Source organism: Pseudopipra pipra, chromosome 18 (genome assembly GCF_036250125.1).
Source record: "Pseudopipra pipra isolate bDixPip1 chromosome 18, bDixPip1.hap1, whole genome shotgun sequence".
NCBI classification, from domain to species: domain Eukaryota; kingdom Metazoa; phylum Chordata; class Aves; order Passeriformes; family Pipridae; genus Pseudopipra; species Pseudopipra pipra.
In genome coordinates, this window is record NC_087566.1 from 4,594,369 (window position 1) to 4,618,700 (window position 24,332).

The following is a 24,332-nucleotide window of genomic DNA, read 5'->3' on the forward strand; positions in this document are numbered from 1 at the left end:
CACTGGAGCTACATCTACCTCATGCTGCACTTGCAATACCTAGTTTAGGTTACCCTGCCAGAAAGATAAGCAACACAGATAAGACTCTTTATTTCAAAATGTTTGCAATTAAATGAGTTCATGTCAGTAAGTCATACACTTTGACATACAAAAATACCGTGCTACTGATACAGTTGAATTAAATGGATTCTCCAGGCAGGAGAAATTCACAGCATTATCAGTACCCTCGAGCAACTTTGCTTTCAGTTCTGGGTGTGTTGCTGGCCCTGCATCACAAGCAATATTGAGTTATTAGCTCGCTCTGCACAGTATTAAAACCATCCTAAAAACAGCCACTTGCTGGATCCTCTCCTCCTTCTGAGCTTTCTAATAAAGCAAACCTCAAGTAACCCATCCTCCATCACAGGCTAACAGTAACCTTCAGATACTGTGGATGATGATGCTGAGTAGGAAGAAATTAAAGCTAAAACTTCCTTTGGCTGTGTCTGGGTGCCAAAGGCCCCAGTGGAAAAGGGGGAAAAGATTCACTTGTCTTTTTTTCTCATCCACTGGAACAAATTTGCTTTCTACTGTTAACACAACATTGAAGTTTAATCAAAAATCTCACCATAACTTTATCCTCTTGGGGTTGATATTTGACTTACTCTTTTCTCACTCTCAAAGGTTTAAAAAAAAACCCCTTGCATCTGGTACTTTACTGCTGCAGGAGTGAACTTGCTAATGCCAAGAAGTTTAACAAGATAGGTGGCTGAGAGCCACTTCAAGCTTTCAAACTCCTCCCTGTGTGAAGTGAGGAAACACTGACTCCTGGAGCCAAATGAATTTTCTCCTGCTTGTCACCCAAACAGCCACCACCATCACCTGACCCTGGGCTGGGCTACATCACTTAGAGGCAGTTCATCATCCCTTCCTCCCCGATGACAAGCTAAGCATACAGGACTTGGCAAACTGGACATTTGTACAACAAAATTATATTCTATTTTCTGCAGTGCATACAAAGAAGATAAGGGTTTCTTTAGGAGATCAGAGCTGGTCAAAGCCTATCTCCTTGAAGTAGCAGAAAAGTAGCTCAAGCAAGGAAGTAATATGAGAAATCTTTCAGAAAGCAGAAAGGCAGGTTTCATAAGCATGTCCACTCCAACAAGCTCTGGACAGCACAATCAGTTCTAAATGTTTGAGTGCTGGGACTTGAAACAGTTTATTCTCTAAAAAACAACTGATACATTGCTTTAAAACTCAATTCCTCTTCACTCTGGCAGCAGTTTCTGTCAGCACCACATAGTGCCACCTGCAGCAGATCCAAGGTGTCAGATTTTAACTCTTCTTGACGTGAACTCTAAAATTTTACTGTGGATGAAGCTTCAGCACAGAGCTTTCAGCCCCCAGCACATTCCTAGCATTAAGTATGAGGGCATAAGTTAGAGCCAGTGTGGGTTTTTTTTATATTTTGAGTAAGATGAAATTGTTGCCAGTCAAGTGAGGGCCAGGTTGGCACCTGGGAGGCAATGTGGGATTTCTTCAAAGAGCCATAATGTTTGTAAACACAGTCAGTGCATAGGGCATTTCACTCTGAGCAATAAAAACTGGTCCTGAAGTATCTGAAGCTGTTCTGTAATAGAGAAATTAATTCTTCAATAATTTAGTGACAAAGCAATAATGAAGATACATAGCAGAAAGTAAAACATATTTTAGTTGCTATCACATCACATAAGAAAAACATTCCCTGTGTCTTCTAACTCCATAATCCAAGAGGTGAAGTAACTGTCTCTCATACAGACAAAAACTTTAAGGCCTGGAGTAGCAAAATAAACCCATGGATTAGGAATGGTACACACACATCTGTCTGGGTTTTTTTGTTTGTTTTTTAAAAGAAAATCCCAAGATGACAAGAGCTGTTGTCTGGAATGTAGACACAGTGTTTTCAGGTTTAAAATACAGTGCAAAGTCTATTTTTAAAGGGACAATGTCAGGCAAGAGAACTGGAGCTGTCCAGTTCAACAGCAGAAAGCCTGGCTGAGTGTAATTCTTTCTACTGATGCTCTGTTGCATGTGTTGCTTTGTTTGGGCTGTGAAGCCACACCAGCCAGACTCACTGTTTGGCTCTGTGTGCATTCACAGGCTGTCTTTATTTGACAATTTCAGCAGAGTTTCTTAAAACAAAATAAATATGAGAACATATTCTTTACTCAAGGTCTGGAAAACAAATATTGCAGCTATAAAGTACAAGGTCTGAGACTGAGCCTGTCAGTGTCCCTTTAAACACAGGTTATCTCCACCCCTCCCCAGTGCACCTGCACAGCCTCAGAAGGCTTAAAAGGGACTTAAGAACATAATTATCCTGTGGCACATTGAGGGGAGAACATGAAACAGCACAGGCACAGGCTGGGACAGAAACCTCCATGGGCAACATCTTTAAAGGCAGCTGTACCTGATACATCCATGATCACTCAACTCAGTTTCTACATTCAGCAGCAGGTAAATGTAGAGCAAATACTCTCAAGGTTAACACAGCACTGACATCTCTTCTGCTCACCCAGGTCCTGCTGAGTGATAAGGACTTGTAAAGTGAAACAGTGTGAAAGAGTCCCTTTGTATAGAAAATCTTCTTGCTGAGACAGTTTCTATAGAGAGCCCAGTGCTTCTCCAAAGCGGATTTTCTGTCCGGCTTTGAGGTTGAATTTGAAGTCCTTGGGTGCCTCAAAGATTAGGACAATTGTGGAGCCTAAATTAAATTCCCCTAAATGTTCCCCTTTCCTCATGGGGATTCCCTCCTTGTTGTTGTTGGATATGAAGCTGAAGTCATTGTAGGAACCTTTAGAGTAACTTGGACTGTTGGTGTGCAAGTCCTGTACAGAGAAGGAAGAAACTGTTACTTGAGGATTTCAGTGTTCATTACCACAGCTGCAGACTGCACATGCTCAGGCATTTTCAATGCAAGAACTCACAATTCAAAGGTGCAACAGAAACATTAAAAAAATAGTCTATACTGGCGATGATGTTTAAATCACTCTTAGAACATCAGTACGAGAAACACTTTAATTTCAGGGTAATAAGGTTTATTTTTTTTTTTGTAATTCTGTTATGCTGTGCCAACCTCAACCATCCAACCCAGAAAGCTGCTGCTACAGCCCTGCTCACCTGGTCGAAGTAGATGCGGATGGAGCCCACGTTTGTCGCTCCTACAGCTGTCAGTGAGAAGAAGCCGTGCTTCCAGTCACCTGTGAGGACAACCCGCTCGTTGTGGCAGAACAGCTCCTTGATCCAGCGAGCAACTCCGGGATTCACAGACATCAGAGAGCCTGGAGAAGTGAGAAAATATTCAGGTTAGGTTGTCTGGTTTGTAGCAGCATTGTAATGCCACCCAAATGGTGTTTTCAGTATAAGTGTAGCTGATCCAGTCAACAACTGTCACTTGTTTGTAGGAAGAGAGGCAGAGTGAATGAAAGTGAATGAAAGAGAAGGCTGTGGTGAAAACAAAGGGGTCACAGAAAAATGTGTGTGGCAGGTCATGTCTCCCTCTCAGGGTGTTTGAAACCCAATCCAAATACTCAGGTTTTTGCCACACACCAAGACGTAAAATGTTTTTATCTGCTTAACTAGAGTATGATGGTCTGCAAAACCTCCAGTCCCAGCTCCAGCAGTGCAACTGTTTAGTTGCATTTTCTTTGCCAAGCACAAGCAGAGATCACACTTTAGGCTACTGTCTGGTGTGATCTGCAGAACTGTCTGTATTTCAGGTGCAAACTGAAGAAACAGTGTTTGGGAACAAATCAGGTCAGGTACTTCAAAGAACTCAAAGAGCTTGAACACAATATTACTGTTTGCTCCATTTATATGTGACTTGTCCTGGTAAAGCACACTGCTGTAGCACTCATCAGTGATTTGTGACAAATCACTTTGCTGCCATTATTTATCATATGTCTGCACAACTGCTGCACTGCTGTGTCATTCAGCAGTGGCCATACCAGTGCTTCCCTCCAGAGCTGCTGCCCAGGAACAGAAACCAACCTGGGAAATGCCGTCGGTGCGACACTGTCCAGTCGGTGGGCGAGTGGAAGCAGTGATAGTCCCCTGGAGCAAGGTAGATCACACAGTGGTACAGCTCATTCCCCTCTTTGGTGACCAGTTGTTGCTGAAAAGAGTTACCAGGTGGGGCTGCAGAGAAAGCAGGGAAAGGAAGGGGTTAAAGATACTCTTCCCTCAGTGCGGGTGAAGCAGAGCAGTAATAGCACCAGTCAGTCATTAGAGGGTCAGTGCTTGAGCATAAATCTTTTTAAGGGGGAGCTTATAGAGTTTTTGGTGTCCAGGTGCTTGGGCCTGTTTTAGTGTGACAGCAGGAGTGCTCCAGCATCAGCACAGTAACAGAACTTGGGAGTCAAGGGTAGGAACCATGCAATTAAATTCAGATAATCAGAATGAGTCTGGCACAACACTATAAAGCCACTGATGAGAAAGAGAAGAACTAAAACAGTGATATGTTCATCCCCCTCAAAAAAACCCCCAGAAATCAGACCTGCTTTTGTTCCTGACAATGCAAGAAAGAGAAGGGGGAGGAAAAGTGATTTCTTTTCTCATGATCTCCAAGAACACAGAAAGGGCAGAGCAGAATAAATGCAGAACTGACACAGAACTCACCCTGACTAAAATGCAGTTCCTCTGTCGAGACACGAGGTCCCAAGAAGGACTCCAGAGAATAAGTGACCCCTTTTACTTGCTCCACTTCACAGTTTTTTACCTGCCCGAAATTCAGGATCTTTCCATCAGAGGGACTAATCTACAGCGAGGGGAAAGAAATGAAACATTAGTTCCTTCCTTCCTTCCTTCCTCCTGAAGCAGTGCTGTTCCCCTGGGGGTAAGGGGAGCTGGCAGAGCTGTGCAGAGCTGTGTCACTCCCCACGCTGTGCACAGCCCTCCCTCACTCACCACGCTGTGCACGCCGCACACCGGCCGCGCTTGCGGCTTCAGCTTCCTGCGGAAGAACTCGCTGAGGTTCCTGTAGTGGTGCAGATCCTCCACAGCCGCCTCCTTCATGTTCACCCCGAAGGTCCAGATGTACAGGCTGTACACGGGCTTACGGAGCCACGTGGGCAACTCCACCTGGTTCAGGCGACCCCAGGCCCGCGAGAGCAGCCGAGTTGGTACCGACTTGTACAGGGCAACCTGGGGAAAGAACGGCACCGGGTCACTGAGGGCTTCTCCCCACGCCACAGAAGGGATCACACCTCCTGCAAACCCTCCCCTGAACTGGGGGTTACACCACGCACCAAGTGGCCTTCAAGTCAGCACAAAATGAACACTGCGCTTCATCCTCACTGCCTCCATTCTGGGGAGGGCAGAGAAGGGACAGCATGAAAATCACTATAACCTTACACTGACAGAATTCCCACTGCCCTGCAGGCTGAAGCTCCACATTCAAGTTACTGGAGGCTGCCCATGTGAGGCTTAGAGAAAAAAGAGACATTGCACATATTCTAGTAGAATGTTAATCAGAAAGGTTTAATTACCAAATTTTTGTGAATAACCAAATGCAAACCGACTGAAAAATAATGTCCCAGTGTTTGATGACCTGCTCCTCAGATGCATTTACTATGAGGGTGTTTCCCACATCCCAGTCCTGCATGTTGTGCTGCTCCAATGACACCAGTCTCATCAAAGAAATGCACCCAATGGATGCAGCTACACTGGCATAAACTTACACCAGCCTTACTCCTTCTCTCATGACAACGGGAGTTGCTAATTGCAAGAGTATTAAGTGCCTTTATTTCTGTAGAAATATACCTTTGGACTTAAAATAAGCCTGAGTTTTAGTAGCAAGGAAAACAAATGAAATGAACTTGGCAAGAGGTATCTGCTGTTGATGATGTAAGTGGACAGATGACAGCAACTTCTTGTTGATAATTCCAGCAGACAACTCTTCTGGGGTTTGTGGTACTTCCTGTCAGCCAAAAAGCTCACATGGCCATGATGTAATTGGGCAGGGCTGGAGGATGTGAACCAAAGGAACTGAACACTCTGAAACCAGTTTTGGAAAAGAACTGGTGGTCTGCTGACTCTGGTGCTGTGTTTTTGAACAGTACAGCTCAGCTACATTCAGCTGAGCTAAAAGTTGTTGGCTTTTTTCCTTAGTGAGAGTCATCATTTATTCTTAATATTAATCATATCCTTCATAATTAAGTCTTGCAAAATACAGCCATAAACACAGACAGAACACACTGACTCAGAGCCTGTCCATCATATAAAATACAGCAAATTAAGATTTCACTTATAACTCACCATCCCATGTACATACAGTGATATTTCAGAATGAAAATACCAACCTAATCTTACTTCAGATAAAACCCTTCTAAATAAACAGTACCTTGGGTTTTATAAGCTGACCTTATACATTGTTAATTTCTAAAATAAATTTTGCTGTTTTCCACCAACACAGAGAATACGCAGATAGAACTATAAAATCACACAAATTGTCAAAAGTGCTATTTCTTAAAAACCCCTTCTCTTCCAAAGAACCTTGTTTTCAAGTTCATGGGATCAAACAGAACAGCTGTTCAATGAAATAGTCTTAAGAATGGCAATTTTGTTGCAGTTTTCAATCAAAATATTTGTGTGGTTGTTGCATTCTGAAATGGCATGATTTGTGGGGAGAATAACCACGTGCAAGGCACCCACGCCCTGCTCTCAACAGCGTCACAGCAGAGCTCTGCACGTCATCTCGACAGGCTGGATTACAAACATTCGAGGAACTTGAGGAACAAACCCTCCCTGTGCAAAAATAACAGAAAGCAAGAGACCATTCCACCGTGGCCAGGAAAGGGAACTTGCCAAAGAGGTTTGGTCTGCCTTGTCCTAGCCCTGAACCTGTGAGGTGACTGAATTCATTCAAAAGTTTCTGTTGATTTTCCCTGCCTGTTACAGGACAAATTCTCTGCTACTGAAAAAGTCACTTGTCTGTGAAGCAATTAGTCAGCACACCTATGAACAGTAAGAACTAAACAGAAACATGAATTGCATCTCTGCTTTCACACCAGTCATCACCAGGCTGCCCTAACTGAAGGAACTGTCCCCCAGGTGCTGCCTGCAGCACCCCCAGCTCAGCCCCGCCGCGCAGACCTGCTCACACTTACCCTGCTCATGGGCCTCCATCCCACTCTGGTCAGGGGTTTAAGGGCACCGAAAGGCAGAAGGTAATAGAGAATAGTCAGAGGCCAAGAACGGAGTTTCAGAGCAGGCCTAGACATACAGCTCAGCTGGCCCAACCTCCGCCTCAGGGCCAGCTGGGGGAATTGCAACCTGAAAAATTACACACAACAGCAGAGGGTCAGGCATCTCAGCTGCAGAGCCACCAGCTCCTGGCAGCTGGGCACGACTTATTCCTGCTAAACGTTACTTAAACATTGATTCTGCAAGTCTCTACTCCTTTATTTTGATCAGTTCTTTGCCTTCCCAAAACAGATGAACAGTTTATCTAAAAAAACTCAAAAAAACCCCAAAAGAAGAAAAATCCTCTCTCCAAAAGATGGTGTTCACTGCACAGGTCACATTTTAGGAATAACACCCTCAAAAATGAAAGGCAAGACCACTTGCAGGTGGCATTTGAGAACTAAGTTACAGGTGGTTCGTCGAAATAATAACATGAGAATTTAAGGCACTAACAAAGTACAAAAGTGCTTCTTCCAAATATCAGAAGATTACAACCCTAGAAAACATTTCTTGCAACTGCTCCAGCTGTTGGATAGCCAAAGTGGGCAGCAAACAATATTCTGGAAGCTGGGAATCTGTGATGCTGGGACTTCAACAACTCTACAAAGGGACAATTTTATGGAAAGAACAGATACTTTGATGAAAGAAATCTCTGAAACCTAATAAACTGAGGTCCCTCAGAGGGTTCGTGCATTGAAGGCGTGTTGACTAGACTGTGCCTCAAGTTGCCAGGGATGCTGGAGTCAAATTTACAGACCTGGTGGTCACTCACTAACTTTAGGAAACAAGTACTTGAGAAACAACAGGAGTGGCACTCCTGAGATAGTTAATACAATTTATGGACCTTCCTTTAGTACCCTGGTTGTGAACAGGGAACATATGGACAAAGCCCATATTGCTACTGCTGCAAGACAATCTGGTCTCCATAGCCCAATAATCAACTCCTCTGCCTCAGAACCAACTGCATCTCTGATTTTTTTGTCACATGGATGTCCTGAGAGGGGTCTCCTTTTGCACAAATGGCTATGGGGAGAAGTTGACCTTGTAACTCTCAGGGGGAAAAGCTACTCAGCTTATTAGAGCCCAGTACAGGCCTCAGCTCAGGCCCTTGCAGGAGGTCTGGATGCAAGGCCCTTCAGGTCCCCATTTATTCTTTGGCTTCTTCTCATGAAGAAACCATTGGCACTTCCAAGGTCACATTATCAAATGGAAGTCTGCTCACCTGAGGGCAAACTATTCAAACCTGGCACTGACTGAACTCCTGGCTAGTACACTGTTCCCCTGCAGCCAGGACACAGTGATGTGCCCTCACAATGCCCTCACAAACTCGAGTGGGATGGCCTAGCTGCTCCCAACAGCTCCCTCTCTCAAGGGATTCTGTGACATGAAGGGTGAACTACAAACATAGTGCCTACATCCTTCCAAGATGGAAAAAAGCTGAGAATTTAAAGAATTTTCTTGCCAACTCGTTCTTTCCAGAACTTGGACCAGAATTAAAATACCATGCAGGCAGGTATGACTGTCACCACTCTGGGATGCAAGATGGTGCCTTTGGCTCAGAGATTTTTTTCTGCAGTGAACACAACTTCTTTCCCCCCAAGAATTAATAAATAACAAACAGAGAATGATCTGTGCATCACCATGGAAGGGGTAAAAAGAGCCCTGAGCAAAGTGTTGTCTCAGCACAGTTAAAGCCGCTTCTCAGCAGGAGATGGGACTGCCATGGGAATAGGAAGGGACACTTCACATTCTTCCTCCCATCCTAACCCCCCCCAGCCTGCCAGGGCTGTCCCCCTCCTGCTGCTCTCCCCCCCTTCACTGCAGTCGCTCCTGGACCAATCCCTGCAGAGCTGCATCGCTCAGGAGCCCTCGGGCTTCTCACTGCCTTGGCCTGGTTTCAGAGCGGCCCCTCAACTAATTTTTCTGTTCTTCTAGTGATGGAGAGGAGAAAGGAAAGGAATGAAAGCCTCCTCATCCCCCTTGCCGTGGAACAGCCTGCCCTTCTCTGCCGGCAGTGCATAAGGAGCTTTAGAGTAATTAGGCCAAACAAAAGCTTCGCAGATGGCTCCCGCTCCTCCTGCCCAGACACCCTCCCGGCCTCCCTCCCCCTCAGTCACCATTCCTGCAAAGCACAAAACACTGAACAGTACCTGAAACGAGTTCTCCTACTTGGTGTCCCACCGGCAGAGCCAGTCGGGCCTGGGCTCTCCAGCTGTGGGTGCTGGTCCCCGGCACAGCTGCTGCTGCCGCCGTTCCCTGAACGCAGCCTCCGGACATGGATTTTAACTTTGTGGAGGTTGTAGCAAGAGGGTGGAGGGTTAGATAAAGCTTTATAGCATCTCACCATTTCCCTGTGTGCAGATCTGGTCCCTGCAGGGTGTTTGACTGACACATCATCAGGTGACGGCTGTTGCAAGGCTCAGTCTTTTTTCCTCTACTCTCTTTCCTTTGCTTGCTCCGGCACAGGAGAGAGGACACGGCGTCACAGTTCCTAAATCCCCCGCTGGTTTGCCTCTGGATTCCCTCTCTGTTTCCCACTTGAATCTCTGCTACGAGGGTTGCAGCTATTGCAAACAAACAGGCATCGTGTCATATTTCAACATCCCACTACAAAGCCGACTCTGCACAAGACAAAGGCGAGCTGTCCATATGAGCAGTCCTTGCTTCTCACTAGTCGGGGTGGCCATTGAAACCAACTCCCCCAAAAGCCCCCTGCGGTCCCGGCCTGCTGGGCAGCAACGCACCAGTGAGGGGAGCAGCCAGCTGGGCTCGTACAGCTCATCCCAGCGCAGCCTGAACGCGAGGCTGGGAGGAGGAATGGGGCGGAGAGGAGGAGGAGACAACCCCCAGCTCCAATTCTGCAGTGCAGCAGCTGCCGCTGAAAGAGTTCTGGACTGATGGGCACCAAAAATCCTTCCCTGCCCTGAGTGTCCAGCTTGGGAAGGAAACAGAAAGGAAAGGAATGGCTCTCTATCTTACAACCCTTGCCAGGCACAAACATCCACCTCCTGAAGTCTTTTTTCATTCCAAAAGCCTCACACAGGGAGCAGGTAAAGGGCATTCTTCTACAACAGAATACAAACAACCAGATCCATACAAACCAAGCCAGTCTTAGGGCCAGCTTGAGAACTGCTATAAAGTTACGTGTCTATTATGTGACTCTCAGCACTGTCACTGTTTTATGCCCAGTAGAAATAAAACACAAAAGAGGAGTAAAGGAAGCTGTTTAGGTTTTTAAAGGCAGTGTTTCTATCTGAGCATTCTAAATGTACATAAAGAAATTTCCCTCTTTGACCCTGCAGACCACATCTCAAAACAGAGATTTTCTGCTTCTCCTGTGACTGGATTTGGATTGTTAAGGGAGCCTGAAACCAGCCCCCTGGTTCAGAAAGTAGAAGTCAGGTATCTACATCTCACCTCAAGATTAAACTAACTACCCAGAACAATTTCAGGGCTAAGTCTCTAATGGCTCTATTTCACTTTGGTTTTCTGCTGAAGTCTGGGTTTAAAACAAAACAAAACAAAACAATTCCTTGTTTCCAAAGCTTTCTAAGCACCATGAAAGCTGTGTGCCTAAGAGGGTAGATCAAAAAGAGCACTGCTGCTCTGATTGAGGGAAAAGGTTGTATTGTATTAGGGATAAGGCAGGAGTGGTGGGAGGACCAGCAGGAAAAGCTAGAATTAACTAGCTAATGGCATCCCACTCACGCCTCAAAAGGAAAATATTCTAGCAGTAATTGTGTATTTTGATTGGCCTTCAACTCCAAATATTACTCCCTAGAAACACCTCTGGAGACCCTGCATTGGAGTATTTTTTTTCAGGAAGAAAACTGCTCTATGGTATTCTGTAAGACCTATGTTGTTGTTTAAGATGAATTTTAACAATTGGATATTATAAAAAAAGCCAGCTAATTGAAAGAAGGCAAATTTAAGATTAACTGAGAGCACTCAAAACATACTCCTTCCTCCCTGAGCCCTGTGCCAACTCTTTTTGTTTTCCTATTTAAAATATCATTCAGACTTTCTCTGTCTGGCACAAGAAACTCCTACACAACAAAAATGAAGCCATCTGTCTAGTAAAATGATGAAAGTAGTTATCCAAAATCCCACCAAAATCCAAAGAAAAGCAACGAGGAGCAAGTACAGGGGAGCTATTTCTCTTGATTCACCAGGGACATCGGAAACTACCACCACTTCATTTTAAACAGCAACAAGCTAATTTGACAACACTGTTTCAGAAGACACTTCATCAGGCCAAGATGAAAATCATTTTCACACTGAATACACGCATTCACTGAACTGTGGGGAGAGACTTTGATTGGCACTGGTGGAGCAGGGCAGGAGCAGCAGAGTCCCCAGCCCACAGCTGGGCTGGCACCCTGCTCCCAGTCCCACCTCCTCCCTGCAGACCTTCACCCTTGCAGGACTCTGCACAGAGACAGCAGAGCAAACACAAGCCTTATCTACACTCCCTTCAGTACTCTTCCCTTTTAGGGAAGCTTTTTCAGTAAAATTCTATCTTACCCCCCAAAACATTTTCAAGCAGCTATTATATTCTAGACTGAATAAGCCTGATTCTGTGAAAGCATGGAAGAAGCTGTATGTCTGAGCTGCTCCCTAAAAACAGGCACTGAAATGTTCTGCAGCCCAACGCAGTGGGAAGTACCACACTTCAGTCCAAAGCAAAGTGCAAGAGAGATTCCTTTCCAGGAAGGGAGAATCATTGCTATTAAAAGCTTTTTCTTCTCCACTTCTTAAAAAAATCTGAGCTCAGCTGAGTGAGAAGTTTCTCTTAAGTTCTGTTCTACTGCCCCCATTACATTCACCAGGATGCCAGTGCCTGAGTCCTGCTCAAATGCTGACACACGTGGCAAGATGCCATCCCTGCTGTGGCTGCCCCAGAAGCAGCATGCAGTTCCTACAGGGTAAGGAGGCTGAAAGGAAAAACTCACCCTGAGTTTACCTGCTTCCCATGGGGAAAAGAACAAGAACTGATCATCAATCAGCTTATGACAGAGGAACTCACAGAATGGCATCTCAACAGCTGGACCTCTCAGGATGCAGGCAGTGCCCAAAGCCTGTCATCAGCTTACAGCAGAATCTTACAATTGTCAGTTTGTAGGAGGTGGGACACCAGCACCAAACTCCCCCACCCGCCTGAATTACTCCAGAATCCCCGTTAGGTAAATGAGGCAGCAGTTACCAGCAGGTATCAATCCCTGGAGAATTATTATCTCATGTAGAACTGCTAATCTGCCAGCTATGCAACACCGTTCTGCTCTGTCAGCTCAAATGAGCGTCAAATCCAGTGACCTCATTTAATTACTTGTCATTACCACCTCAAGCTCTTCCCTCAAGTTTTAAAAAACAGCAAGGCAATTGCAAAAAAGACTAATATGCAACTGAACTTCAAACCTGCAGCCTCGGTTTAACTGCAGGCATGAATCATTAGGCTTGGAATGCGGCAGTCGGGATGCTCAAAGCCCGCTGGTCACACTTTCTACATTTGGTAACGGAACTACTGTTCAAAAAATGCATGGAAAGCATCCCAGTGTTGTATTCAAGCGCCAGCAAAAATACGGTCTTGTACTGAGGGGCGAAGCCCTCGCTGACCGTTTGTTAAAGGTCCCGTTCCTTTCCCAGCAGTGACTGTTTAACTCCAGACACATCGTCCCTGCTCCCACCCAGCCTCGTCCGGAGCCAGCCCAGCAGGAGGAACACCGGATGCTCCACACCCCAGTCAGGAGGCTCCCGAGCGCCGAGAGCACAACAGAACTGCCCCGATGCTGCCGGGAAACCTGAGCGCTCTCCGAGCCAAGGGCCGGGATTGCCGGGCAGCGCCTTGGCTCCCGGCTCTCCGGGAAGAGCCAACGGGACCGGGACCGCTCCCCGCGTACTTCCCGGCGTTGCTTCAGCCACCCTTCGTGTCTGAAATTCTTTACTTCTCAGACGAAGAAGCCTTTCTTTATATTTTCTCTTCATGTATTATGAAGAAAATTCTGTTTTCTCCTAACTTTACATTGCTGTTTCAGGGATTATTTTTGAACCTTAAACCTGAATTCTGTGCAAAAAGCCTGTTCTACAGTCGCAAAGATCTCTTCTGTGAAACAAGAAGTTTTATTTACTTTGCAAAGCGACATGAAAATTGATGGCACCCTTTTAATACTTTGTAGTAATAATTTCCGAGTCATGGTCTAGAACACCACCCCCAGCACTCCCCCCCGTTATTTTAGCCTAAGATCTCGGCAGAGCCAGCTCTCGGTCCCGCACAGGCTCTGCGAAGGCAGCAGCAGCCGCGCTCCATCCTCCGCCGGGGGCGGAAGCTGAGCCAAGGCTGCGGTGGCTCCTCGCCCCCCGCCCTCCCCGCGGGACTCTGGACTCAGATAGCGCAGGTTCGGGAGACTCATTCTCTTTACATCTACTCAGGGATTACTCATGAGAGAGACGAGACTTTGGAACATCTCTCCTGAAACTTCCAACGGGCCACAGACCGGCGGTGAATCACGCTTGGCCGCCAGCCCTCGCACATCTGCCCTGCGGTCCCGCAGCCCTTACCTGATGCCCAGGGAGGTCTCCTCCGTCTCGCCTTTTCGCCTCCAACCGCCGAAACGCGGCACCGACCCTTCCTTCCAAAGCAGTTTTCAGATACGTGAACAAAGCAGCGGAATGCGAACCCCCCCTCCCGCCGTCCTCGGGGCCCCTTCTGCCCCGGGCAGGGCAGCGCAGGGCGGCTGCGGGTCCCCACCTACCTCCCGGCGACGGCACAGCCCCGACCCGCCACCCGCGCTCCGCTCGCTCCTGGCCCGGCCCGGCCCGTCCTCGCCTTAAGGAAGCGGCGGGGCCGGCCCTGCCCCGCCTCGCCCCAGCCCTGCCCGCAGGGCCCCGGCCCCTTCGGAGGAGGGGCCAGGGCAGGAGAACCGAAAAGGAAGAGCCCGGAGGGCACCGGGACACGGCGGCACCCGCGGGACAAGGGGCTGCACAGCGAGGGTCGGGGACAAGGAGGGCCCGTCATCAGCCGCTGGCCCGGACAGCGGGAAAGCGGCTGTGTCTGGGAACAAGGCAGCGGTGCGGGTGCTGTACATCGCACAGCTCCCGAGAGCGCTTCCCACCGCGTGTCCCGGGGCGGGAACACAACCCCACACAGGCAGCGGCAGCCAAAGCAGCAAAGTGTGCTGCAGACTCATAAACTGCTCCCCGAACGCTCAGGTAAATCGCTCCATAATCCCACAAGATGCTCAGGAAGTTGCACGAGATAGAACAGACCCATCTAGTCAAAAGCAACCCCACTGGTCAGATTAAAAAAACAAACAAACAGATTTTACTAGGTTCAATTTTCCAGTACAGCTGAGAAAAACATTTGCACCATCACACCCTTCACACATTTTGATGCTGTCGAAATGTCACCACTTTCAACATTTTCTGACCACCTTTGTTGTGGGCTTCGGGTCACTCTATAAGAAGATTTTTGTATTTGCATGTTTGCTCCAATAAAACTCCAAACATCACAACCCAAGAGCAAGAACGAGGAGTAAGAGACCAACCAACTGGAGATTATGTTGGATTAAAAAAAATAATCAGATACTCTTCCATTATTAGCTCTTTCCTGAACTTCATACACACCTCTTACCATAATACTAAATGTCTCCCCTGGGCCAAAAAAAGCACTTTCTGTATTGTATTGCCAAGAGCTCCAGTATCCTCTTACATAAATACAAGCACTTTCTGACATCAGTAGGAAAAACTGTGTTGTTTTTACCCCTGAGAGAATCAAGATCCTAAACCTGTCCTCAAGCACTTCCCTGCTGTATTAAGCTGTTTTCCAAAACTGTGGCCCGTGACAATAAATTGCAGTTGGAACAGGACAGAACTGTGATTTAATCCCTCATCTGTATTATCTCCTGTCACAGCAGCTCACTTCCCTACAGGAGCACTGGGCTTTTCCTGGCACATGTCACTCCAACAAATGCTGTTTTTTGCTTACACGAAACAGAAAAACTATGGAAGCAAAGGACACCTACAAGAAGTTCCTCTCTAAAGAAACGCTCTTGTTCATCTGGTCACTCTGTTCCACCAAGCTCACCCTGTTGCCAAGGTTTCCCAGAGTGATTCTTTGATCCTGTATCGAAACTGCCCCACGCCGAGGTGAGGAGAGGCAAAATGCCTCTAGTTAGCATATGAATGACATGCCAAGCATGCAGATCCCAGCCAGGAAACGTTCTGTGACAGCACGGATTTGGAACAATAAGCTTCCGTTCATCTGATAAACATCTACCTGTCTCCCTCCAAGCCCTCTGCTCCACCTCATCTAATTAAATGAAAGCTGATCTCCACTGGTATTCCCAGTAGGAGACACTAAGGCCTTAATCAGCTCAAGCTATTAGCAACATAATGTCTCTAAGAAAATTACAGGAACAAAAGGTCCGTGCTGAAGAAACAATAGTTCTGTCTTTCCCTGTGGAGAAACTTAAGGGACACTTGACTTGAACCAGATTCATTTTTCCCCCCATTCTTTTATACATCTCAAGCAAAACAAAGCTATCCAGAAGTGTAACTCACTCTAATTCAATCCAAACCCATCCACAGCTCTGTGAGAATCTCAACGTGTATCTCTGCAGCAGGAAGAGCTTCCCTGCCTGCACAACAGGGTGAGGATTACCCATTTCATCTCTGTCTTCTGCTCAGAAGCAGGGGACCTGCCTTACACACAGAGCTGGCAGGTGGGAGATGGTCCTTATTGCCACAGGAACACCAGATTGGTACAGTGGAATCAGAACTTCAGAGCAGCACCCTCAGCAGGGAGGGCACCTGCAGCAGTGTCTTGTTCTGTATTACTCTTTCACAGCCCATTCAATCACACTTGGTCTCTTGTTGCCTATGCAAAGGCTTATTCTGTCTTAAGAACAAGGCAACACCCCTCTGCCACATTCCTAAGTGTGCTTCCAGTGATGCAAAAAACCAGAATAATGGAAATTGATAGGTCAGCAAAAAAGACACTCCACTTTTCAATAAAAAGGAACAATGCAGCTCTTATTTTTCTTGAATCCTCCATTGTTTGGAATATTTCCTACAATGTCTGAACAGTTTCTCTTTTTCCTTATAACTGTTGAGCTTCCTTTCTCTCCCACAGAAGCATTCAACAGAACTTAAGCACATCAGGAAGGACTGGGACATCTTGTTAGCATCTCCTACTGGGATCTGCTGCTTTTGGAGCTCTGCCTATCAGTTTAGAACTCTTTGTGTGATTCCCCACTGTAAAAACCACATCCTTTAGAGCTGGTTCATCAAAAGCAGTACTCACAGCTTCACCAAATAATAAGAAACCAGCATATCAGTAATGAAAAAAAGCAAATTTAATAAGAGAAATAACCAATTTCATACCTGAAAGTATGAACAATAACAAAAGAATATTTGTTTTTGAGTATCAAAATTGAATTGATATTGCCTTGTTACATGAATACTCCATGGACACTTACCAGTTCTTTTTTAATCAGAACCTGTTTGAAACAAGCTTCATCAGGAAAAGAATATAGAGAGGAGAGACTTACAGACAGATTTCTCAGGAGCTACCACAGCCTAAGCTGTTGGCATCTGGACTGTCTGGGTCATATCTGATTTGGGTCTCTAGTGAAAATGAATTTAGAGATTCCAGCCCAGTCCCCCACAGGCATGTGGCCAAATCACTCACACAGGCAGTGTGCTCAGGAATGCAAAGAAAAGGGATGCTAAAGGTCACACTGAAGCATCTCCTTACAATCCTAGAATTTTTAACTCCTTGCCTTCAGAAATGGCACTGAAGCAGGCACTCACCTGGCTGTTTGGAAGAACATCATATATATTTTAAACACTTTAAACTTGTGGAAAAAAACCCACATATACAACTCTTAACATAGAGTTGTAAATTATATTTAATATTTCAGAGGTGATACAGCAGCTGTAGGAAGTCATGAAGTATTTCTTACTTCAATGCTGCAATGGGTATTTGACCTGGGAATCTGACACACACACTGCAATTCCACAATAATTTCTAAACTCCTTGGAATCCAGAAGGAAAAGGCAAAAATCCCTCAGGATCAGCAGGAGGCACTACAGACCCAGGTGTTACCTATGAAAAGAGGTCTTGCTGTATATTCATAGTGGAAACAGGTAGATTTTTATTAACCAGGTATTAATTCCATCTCCTTGTAAAGTATATATGGTGTCAGCCATACTAAAAGATGGAGGAGTCACTGGCAGTTCCTAATGTTCCTAATGTTCCTCACTTCAGCCAAAATGAGTTCTTTAAGTGACAGAAACTTTAGTTCCATGAGGCATTGGCAGTAGAGGAGGAACTCAAGATTCCCTTGTTGGAATGGAAGCCAAGGAGCTTTGCATCAAACGTGGCAGAAATAAAACTGCCCCAAGTTTCTTACCTCCCATTCACTTGCAAGCTTCACAGGCACCTCTATGCCCCTCTTCTCCAGCTGTTCCAACTTGTAATCCTCATATTTTCTGTATCCTGCATATCCTCCACCTGTAGCTACCAGGACATGGAAGGGGCGCAGGCGGAAGACTTGTCCCACCGGAGCAGTGTGGAGCTTCTTCCTGTCTGTGACACAAACATGGACTTCAGGAAAGAGAACAGCTACACAGGAAAGAGAAAGCAGTTCTGTGCAGCGAGGGGTGTGAGCTCAGGTGATGAAAATGTGATCAGAAAATACCTCTGTGACACAGAAGGTATGTACAGATGCTTCTGAGTTACTGCAGCTCACCAAGTTACTGAAACTCAGCTGACCAATACTAACTGTTCATCTGTGGTTTTAACCTCACCCCCCCCCCCCATGCTTACAGCATTCTTCTCCCCAAAATATATAAAATGCACTCCCTGGAAGCCCCATGGAGAAATATATAAAATGAGTGTCCATGGAGAAATATATAAAACAAGTGTCTGACAGCACTATCGCACTTTCCAACGGTGAGAATGTTGGTATTACGCAGAATAATCAGTTGCTGGGGAACAATCTGTACTAATGTGAAGTACTTGGTGCTTCTGAGTCATTAAAGCTGTCATTCCAGTCAGGGGATCCCCAGAATTCCAGCTAACTGGAAGAGGGAAGGAAATTATGACCTGCTTTAGTAAGGTGTCACTTTTCCTGGTAAGCAGGAAAAGAGTCACATTCCTGCTGTAATACAGATCACTACATGAAAAAAATATAAAGAAGACATGTAATATTATGTCTATTTTTTACAGAGTAACTCCCAAACTCTTCCTGCATCACACCAGTCTTGCAGTCACTGAGCCACAGCCCAAGCACAGGGCCAGCACAGCCAGGGGAATATTTCCCTTCCACAATCTTCAGAGAATACCAATCTGTTCAGGGCTAAATCAGTATCAGAATGTGCTGTTCCAATCTGTATTACAGTCAGTCCAACTCCTCAGCAATGAGTACAAGTCATTACCTGACAGAAAAGGCCCAGAGGAACTAATTCCTGACTGGTGTCGTTTCCACAACAATCATTAACAGGGTGAGCCAGAATCAAACCCTAAATCTTGCCCCATGGAAGTCAGGCTTAGGGTTTGACTATGAGAGGATGCATTAGCAACAAAAAGAATTCACTAAACACCACCTCTATTTCTAGGCACTAACAGGGACAAAGCACAATTGTTTTGCAGACTGGGAAGCTTTAGTTCCAAGTAGTAGCCTTGATTAGAAGCATTCAGCCATGATGCTGCAAAAAGATGCCCAACAGAAGTAATTGTTCACATTTTGTTTTACCAATGTAATATTTTTGGATAATTTGTTTCCTACATTTGTGATTTAAAACATTGCTTAAATTATGTCCCCTAAAATACATCATAATACAAAACCAGCTTTGTTCTTACTTAGAAAAAGAATACCTAAAAACGAAACTCAGTAAACAAACAAGGCAACAACAACTACAATTAGAGTTAAGATTCTAAAAATTATTCTTTCCTAAGGAACAATGCCCAATAAAGGAGAGGGATCATTTAGAACAGCTAACTGTTTATAAATACAGACTTATCTGAGTTTACAGACTCTACAACCTTTCAACTTTGCATCACTATTTCAACAGAAATGTCTGTACACAGTCCAACCACACTCTTGAGCCCTAAAGCCTTTAACTCCCTTCCACCACATCCTTGGTTCTAAGTTAGCAAAGCTGCTCAGCTATTTCAGCAGAGCTTAGCAAATTCCCAAACCAACCCCCCTCAGCAGGAACAGTTCTTGCTGGTTTGAATCCAGGGAAGTTTCTGCTCCAAGAGCCTCTTGACTGCACCAATGTGAACGTTTCTCTGCCTGTGCTGGAGACCAAACCATTTGTGTTCCACAAGCCACAGCAAACACAATTTTATCTCTTTAAAGGAAGAGCTGACTTTTCCTCATGTCTAGCATTAATGAAACAGCACTTCTGTGACCAGTCTCCGACACGTGATCGTTGCAAAGGCATCCAACATGCCATTGTTTTTGCCCCAACAAAATAAAATTCCACACCTTTCAGACACTAATGAAATTCACACAAGTTGACAAATTCTAAGACAAAACTTCTAGTTACTGATTCTGAAAACAAATCCCCGTTCAGGCAGCTGGCACTGCTCATCTGTCTCACTGCTCACTGGCAGCTGAACATCAGGCTCTCTAATGATCTGCAGCTCCCTGGGAAGCAGCACAAAAGTGTGTGGAAAACTCATGTCTTGGTGCATAAACCACTAGAAACAAGCCCAGGACAAGAGGAAAAAGGTGCAAGACTTTTAATGTGCTAATAACATTTTCAGATACTACCCTAAATCTGAATCCTTTACAGATAAAGTTAATCTGTTTCAGAATTCTCTTAAACACCGAGTATAGTCAGCAATGAGAACGAAAAGAAAAGAACCATTTCTTGCTCTGGAACAGGTGAAAAAGACACATTCCCTCAGAAACATTAAAAAAAGCAGGATGAAAAAGCAAAGTGCAGATGTGCTCTGGTTTCTGCAGTCAGAGGCAGGGATAGAAATGCTGCTTCATTACTCTGACCTAATTAAGAATTCCTTCTAGGAAAGGACACAAACACTTGGAGGAGGCTGTTACAAGGGGCAGAGAGAAAACTAAAGAGTTATCTTTTCTTTCTAATGACATCATGTGCAAGTCATCTACATTTACATCCAAATCAGAATCTGAAAACTCAATGAATTAGAAAATGACTGGCTAAAAAGTTGATTTGTTCAAAACTCAAAGCTAACTTAGGCTAAAATGACCTTTTCTTCCATGTGATCAACAACTTTGCATGATGTGTCTCAGCTTCCTAGTTTTTTTTCTGCAGTGACTATCTTGGATTTCTAGACAACAAAGAGCTGCTATTTCTATTCACCTGTGTAAGCATCTTTTTCAAAAAGGAAATATCCATATATGACACACCAGACAAAGGATTTGGACAGGCGAGTTAACCTCAAAAAATGGATATAGAAAATGGGATCAATAGCTCAGCTGGCAAGAAACAAAAATTGAAGACTCTATGCAGTTGTGATACTAATACATGACAATGCAAATGCTGTAAGTTCACAAACAAATATTTCTTAAAAACAAATAATATCTGACATTCCAGCATTACCCAGGCAGAGGAACTCCGAATGCAAGTACCATTTTAACCAAGTTTGAAGCATTTCATGTAAACCTACTTTGATTTCCTGATTTATTAAAATTACAAGCAGAGATTGAAATATAAAAGGATATTTATACCTTTTCTTTCTTACAGGCCTGTTAAACTGATGAAGTCAGAATTTCTCCGTTTTTTCAAGGTGAACAGCTGATAGGAGCTGCACTACAAAGCAGGTAAAGCAGCTGAATATTCTAAATATGAGTATGTTGCTTTCTATTATGCATTATATAGAAGAGTTTGATGTTGCCCTTCTCAGTGTCACTTCATGTCTATCATTATTCCCCTGGCTTTTGTACTTATGAAATAAGTAAATACACTTCTTTTACTATCTGGAAAACATAACACCAGGGGAGTAAAACATAATTTGCAAGCTTGTATCCGTGGAAATGCCATGAATTGTTCTCTGATGCTGCACTCCTACTTCTGCTTTTATTTCAAGAAATTCATATTCCCCAATATGAGACCATAATTTGCTTCACCTGGATTAATCCTGAATTTAAAAGCACTGGTAGACACAAGCCATCACTTACCACTGAAAAATGTCCTGGAAGGTGGCTGCTTCCAGAGGACCCCAGCTCTGACACACAGGTTCTTCTGGAGCAGGAGGTTACAGCTCCACACCAAACTGCAAACACAACAAACAAGAAGGGTTGCTTAAGTACAGATGTTTAATAATGCAGATGTCACCAGTTCAGTGCAGTGACAATCTTACAGTAAGAAGCTTCTGACATAACACGTACTTGCATCCCAAGGTAATGTTTATAAAGGGCAGAGCTGAGTTCAGCCATGCTGATCAAAACAAACTGCTTGCAAATGGAATGGTAAATTTTATAATGATTGTTTAGCACTTGGGATTATTCCACCTCCACCAGGGTGCTACTCAGGTGTGTCATTTAGGAACCTCCTACAACAGCAACTATCTAAAGAGACATGATTTGGTTCATGTACCTTTCTCCTCACCATTCTGGTGGGGGGGAAGGAATACTTGGAAAAGCTACAGGTTTTATGAAGAAGTAATGGCATTTGTTAGACCAACTGGTCTAGCTAGAAAAGTAAAAAGGCTGCCAGGTACAGCAGCTCTTCTTTAGAATTTGTCTTACCACTCTGTTTGCTGGTGAACTGCAGTGAGAGTGGTTCTGCCCCTCTGAAAACACAGAAAATACACTTGGAACTGCCCACCATAGGGAAAAGGTTAAACCAGGACTTTCATATGTTTAATATTATATATTTCATTTCATGTTTCTAATACATCTGCAAAGGAGCCATCCAGTTGTACGAGAACTGTTCAAAGCCCTTAAATAAGCACGTTTAAACAAGTACTTGACTGTGGCCTGGCAAGAGCCCATCCTGCTGTCAGGCAGGATCACAGGGAGGAGAGGGGCAGTGTTCCCACACCAACAGGCTCAAGCCCTCAGGAGGAACCGGGCCTGGCAAGTCTTTGGGCAACCCACTCATTCCTGAGATGCAATGGCACAGCTGGGATGTCTTCATTTGGCCCTCTGGCCTTTCATCTGCTCCTGATCAGATATACACCAAGGACAGAGTTGCTTCATTAGCTTACAAGCTATTGCATCATTTGGGGCCATTCAATCCCAGGAAGTGATTATAAAGAATTTAAACAATTAACTTCAGGTATCTACTGAGTTACATATAGACATGATACCTTTATTTTGACGAAGATTCTACAAATGGCAGTTTTCTTGTCTAGAAATCACATAATGATACTACAGACACCTGCCAACAGTGTTTTACCATTAGCCAAGGACAAAGAGCTACAGTTTTCACCTATCCCCGGGGCAGTGGGGTAGAATAGCTCACTCTATCTTCATGGTAACCCAAATATGACAGGACAGACTCTCCCCAAAACCCAGATTCCTGTTAGCAGGTGCTAAACATGCCACATTGCTGCATCATCTCCCAGGATAATACTTCCTTGGCAAGGCAGAAAGAGAGGCCCCACAGCTGCAGAACCTGTATGTTTTACAGAGCAACACACTGTTATTTGTCATGAACAATGAGGTCAGCTGACACTGCTGGATCACACACTAGACCTACACCAATCTGTGCTATTACAAGGCCTGTTTTACAACATATTAAAACACTGGGGTAAAAGGAGCACTTGCTCATCAGCAAGGTGGAAGCCTGAAGGCAGTCAAAACCTGAAGTAATCCAGTTAGCATTAGACTTAAATTTACCAGAAAAGTTTTCAAACCCTAAAAAGTAATGGAGGAAAAAACATTAAAACCTAGCTACAGCCTAAGGCATTAGTATTCAAGGCATTTATAAGCCTTCATACATGACAGCCTATAAAGATGAGCTGTCCTGGCTTCAGAGGAGCCACAGGAGCTGTTCCTGCTGCCGGGGCAGGGCAGGGCAGGGCATTCCGGGACATGCCACTTCCTCAGCCAGATCAGCACTGAGCAAGGACACTCCCTGCAGACCCTAAGCTCTTACCCAAATTGTTTCTGGCGCCCAACATGGGAAAATCAATTTACTCTGAAATCTGTCTACAAACAGGTAAAGATGACAAGACTAAACAGTCTCACCTTCCCTGCTCCTGACAGCCTGACCTTGGTGGGTACAAGTGTGGGGGGGAGTGTTGACCTCCTGCCTCTGCCACCCGACTGGAGGCTGTTGGAGCGGGAACTACCAGGGAATTCCGTGGTAATTCAGCCCCTCGGTGACTTCAGTCTCTGGACAAGAGACAACCCTCGGCTGTCGGCACCGAGCCGGAGGTGACAGCGCTCTGTGCACGAGGTGTTTGCTCCAGGTTCTGAGACAGAACGTGGAGTAAAGTGACTGTGTGTTCTAAGAACACAGAACTCCGGCCTAGAAACGCTATTCTTTAATCAGTTTAGTTGTTATAAAAAGCACAACCTGTAAGAGGATATCTCCTGCAAAGGACTGTCGGTGCCCGGTGAGGTCCTTCTCAGCCATCCTGCCCCGGGCTTGCATAACCCAAGGGGCTGCAGCTGCCCCCCACCAACCCATTCCTACTAAACACTTACACACTGACACCTACAGACTGTGAAACCGAGTTAAAACTATCAAAGGCCACGGGCTCCTCTTCTTAAAATACGTAAACCCCTTATCTTCCCTTCCAGCTTGGGGCACGAGTACAAGGCTCCTCGCACATGCCAAGGACGGGGCCGAGGCAGCAGAGACAGCGGCGTTCACCGCGGTAGGGAAACGTCAGCGGGAGAGGAGGGAGAGGAGGGAGAGGAGGGAGAGGAGGGAGAGGAGGGAGAGGAGGGAGAGGAGGGAGAGGAGGGAGAGGAGGGGGCGGCTGCGGCCCCTGGCCCGGGAGAGGCCGGATCAGCGCCCCAGCTGCTCCTCACGCCCCCCGCCCGCGGGGTGCCGGCTGTCAGACAGGGCTGCCGGCCCCGGACAGTGACAATGTCAGTGACAATGACAGCCCCGGCCCCACCTGCCGTGCCCGTACCTGCTCCGCGCCGCCATCTTCCCGCACCGGCTCTGCCGCGGCCCGCGCGGGAGGG

General features: G+C 45.6%; 2 protein-coding genes across 7 annotated transcripts in view; one reads left to right on the forward strand and one right to left on the reverse strand.

Annotated features, from left to right (window-relative positions):
- Positions 1 to 4,630, forward strand: part of SFI1 (SFI1 centrin binding protein) — a 29,788-nt gene extending 25,158 nt beyond the window's left edge. The window contains exon 32 of the mRNA XM_064675415.1: positions 3,113 to 4,630. The gene's annotated coding sequence lies outside the window, so the exon portion shown is untranslated. The remainder of the gene's footprint in view (positions 1 to 3,112) is intronic.
- PISD (phosphatidylserine decarboxylase) lies at positions 67 to 24,330 on the reverse strand. Of its 6 annotated transcripts, XM_064675449.1 has the most exons (9): positions 13,950 to 14,010; positions 13,756 to 13,826; positions 9,545 to 9,764; positions 7,125 to 7,290; positions 4,924 to 5,160; positions 4,636 to 4,774; positions 4,009 to 4,155; positions 3,139 to 3,299; positions 67 to 2,846 (listed from the first exon to the last, which is right to left on the reverse strand). In XM_064675449.1, exons 3-9 carry the CDS (start codon positions 9,595 to 9,597, stop codon positions 2,622 to 2,624), a joined length of 1,128 nt encoding a protein of 375 aa, XP_064531519.1. In that variant the 5' UTR covers positions 9,598 to 9,764; positions 13,756 to 13,826; positions 13,950 to 14,010; the 3' UTR covers positions 67 to 2,621. The 6 variants fall into 6 exon arrangements, with proteins under 6 accessions (XP_064531519.1, XP_064531524.1, XP_064531520.1 ...); XM_064675454.1 differs by lacking the exons at positions 7,125 to 7,290; positions 9,545 to 9,764; positions 13,756 to 13,826; positions 13,950 to 14,010 and adding exons at positions 17,610 to 17,785; positions 21,366 to 21,460; positions 24,278 to 24,330; XM_064675450.1 differs by lacking the exons at positions 13,756 to 13,826; positions 13,950 to 14,010 and adding an exon at positions 17,610 to 17,710.
- Positions 24,331 to 24,332: the final 2 nt, after the last annotated feature.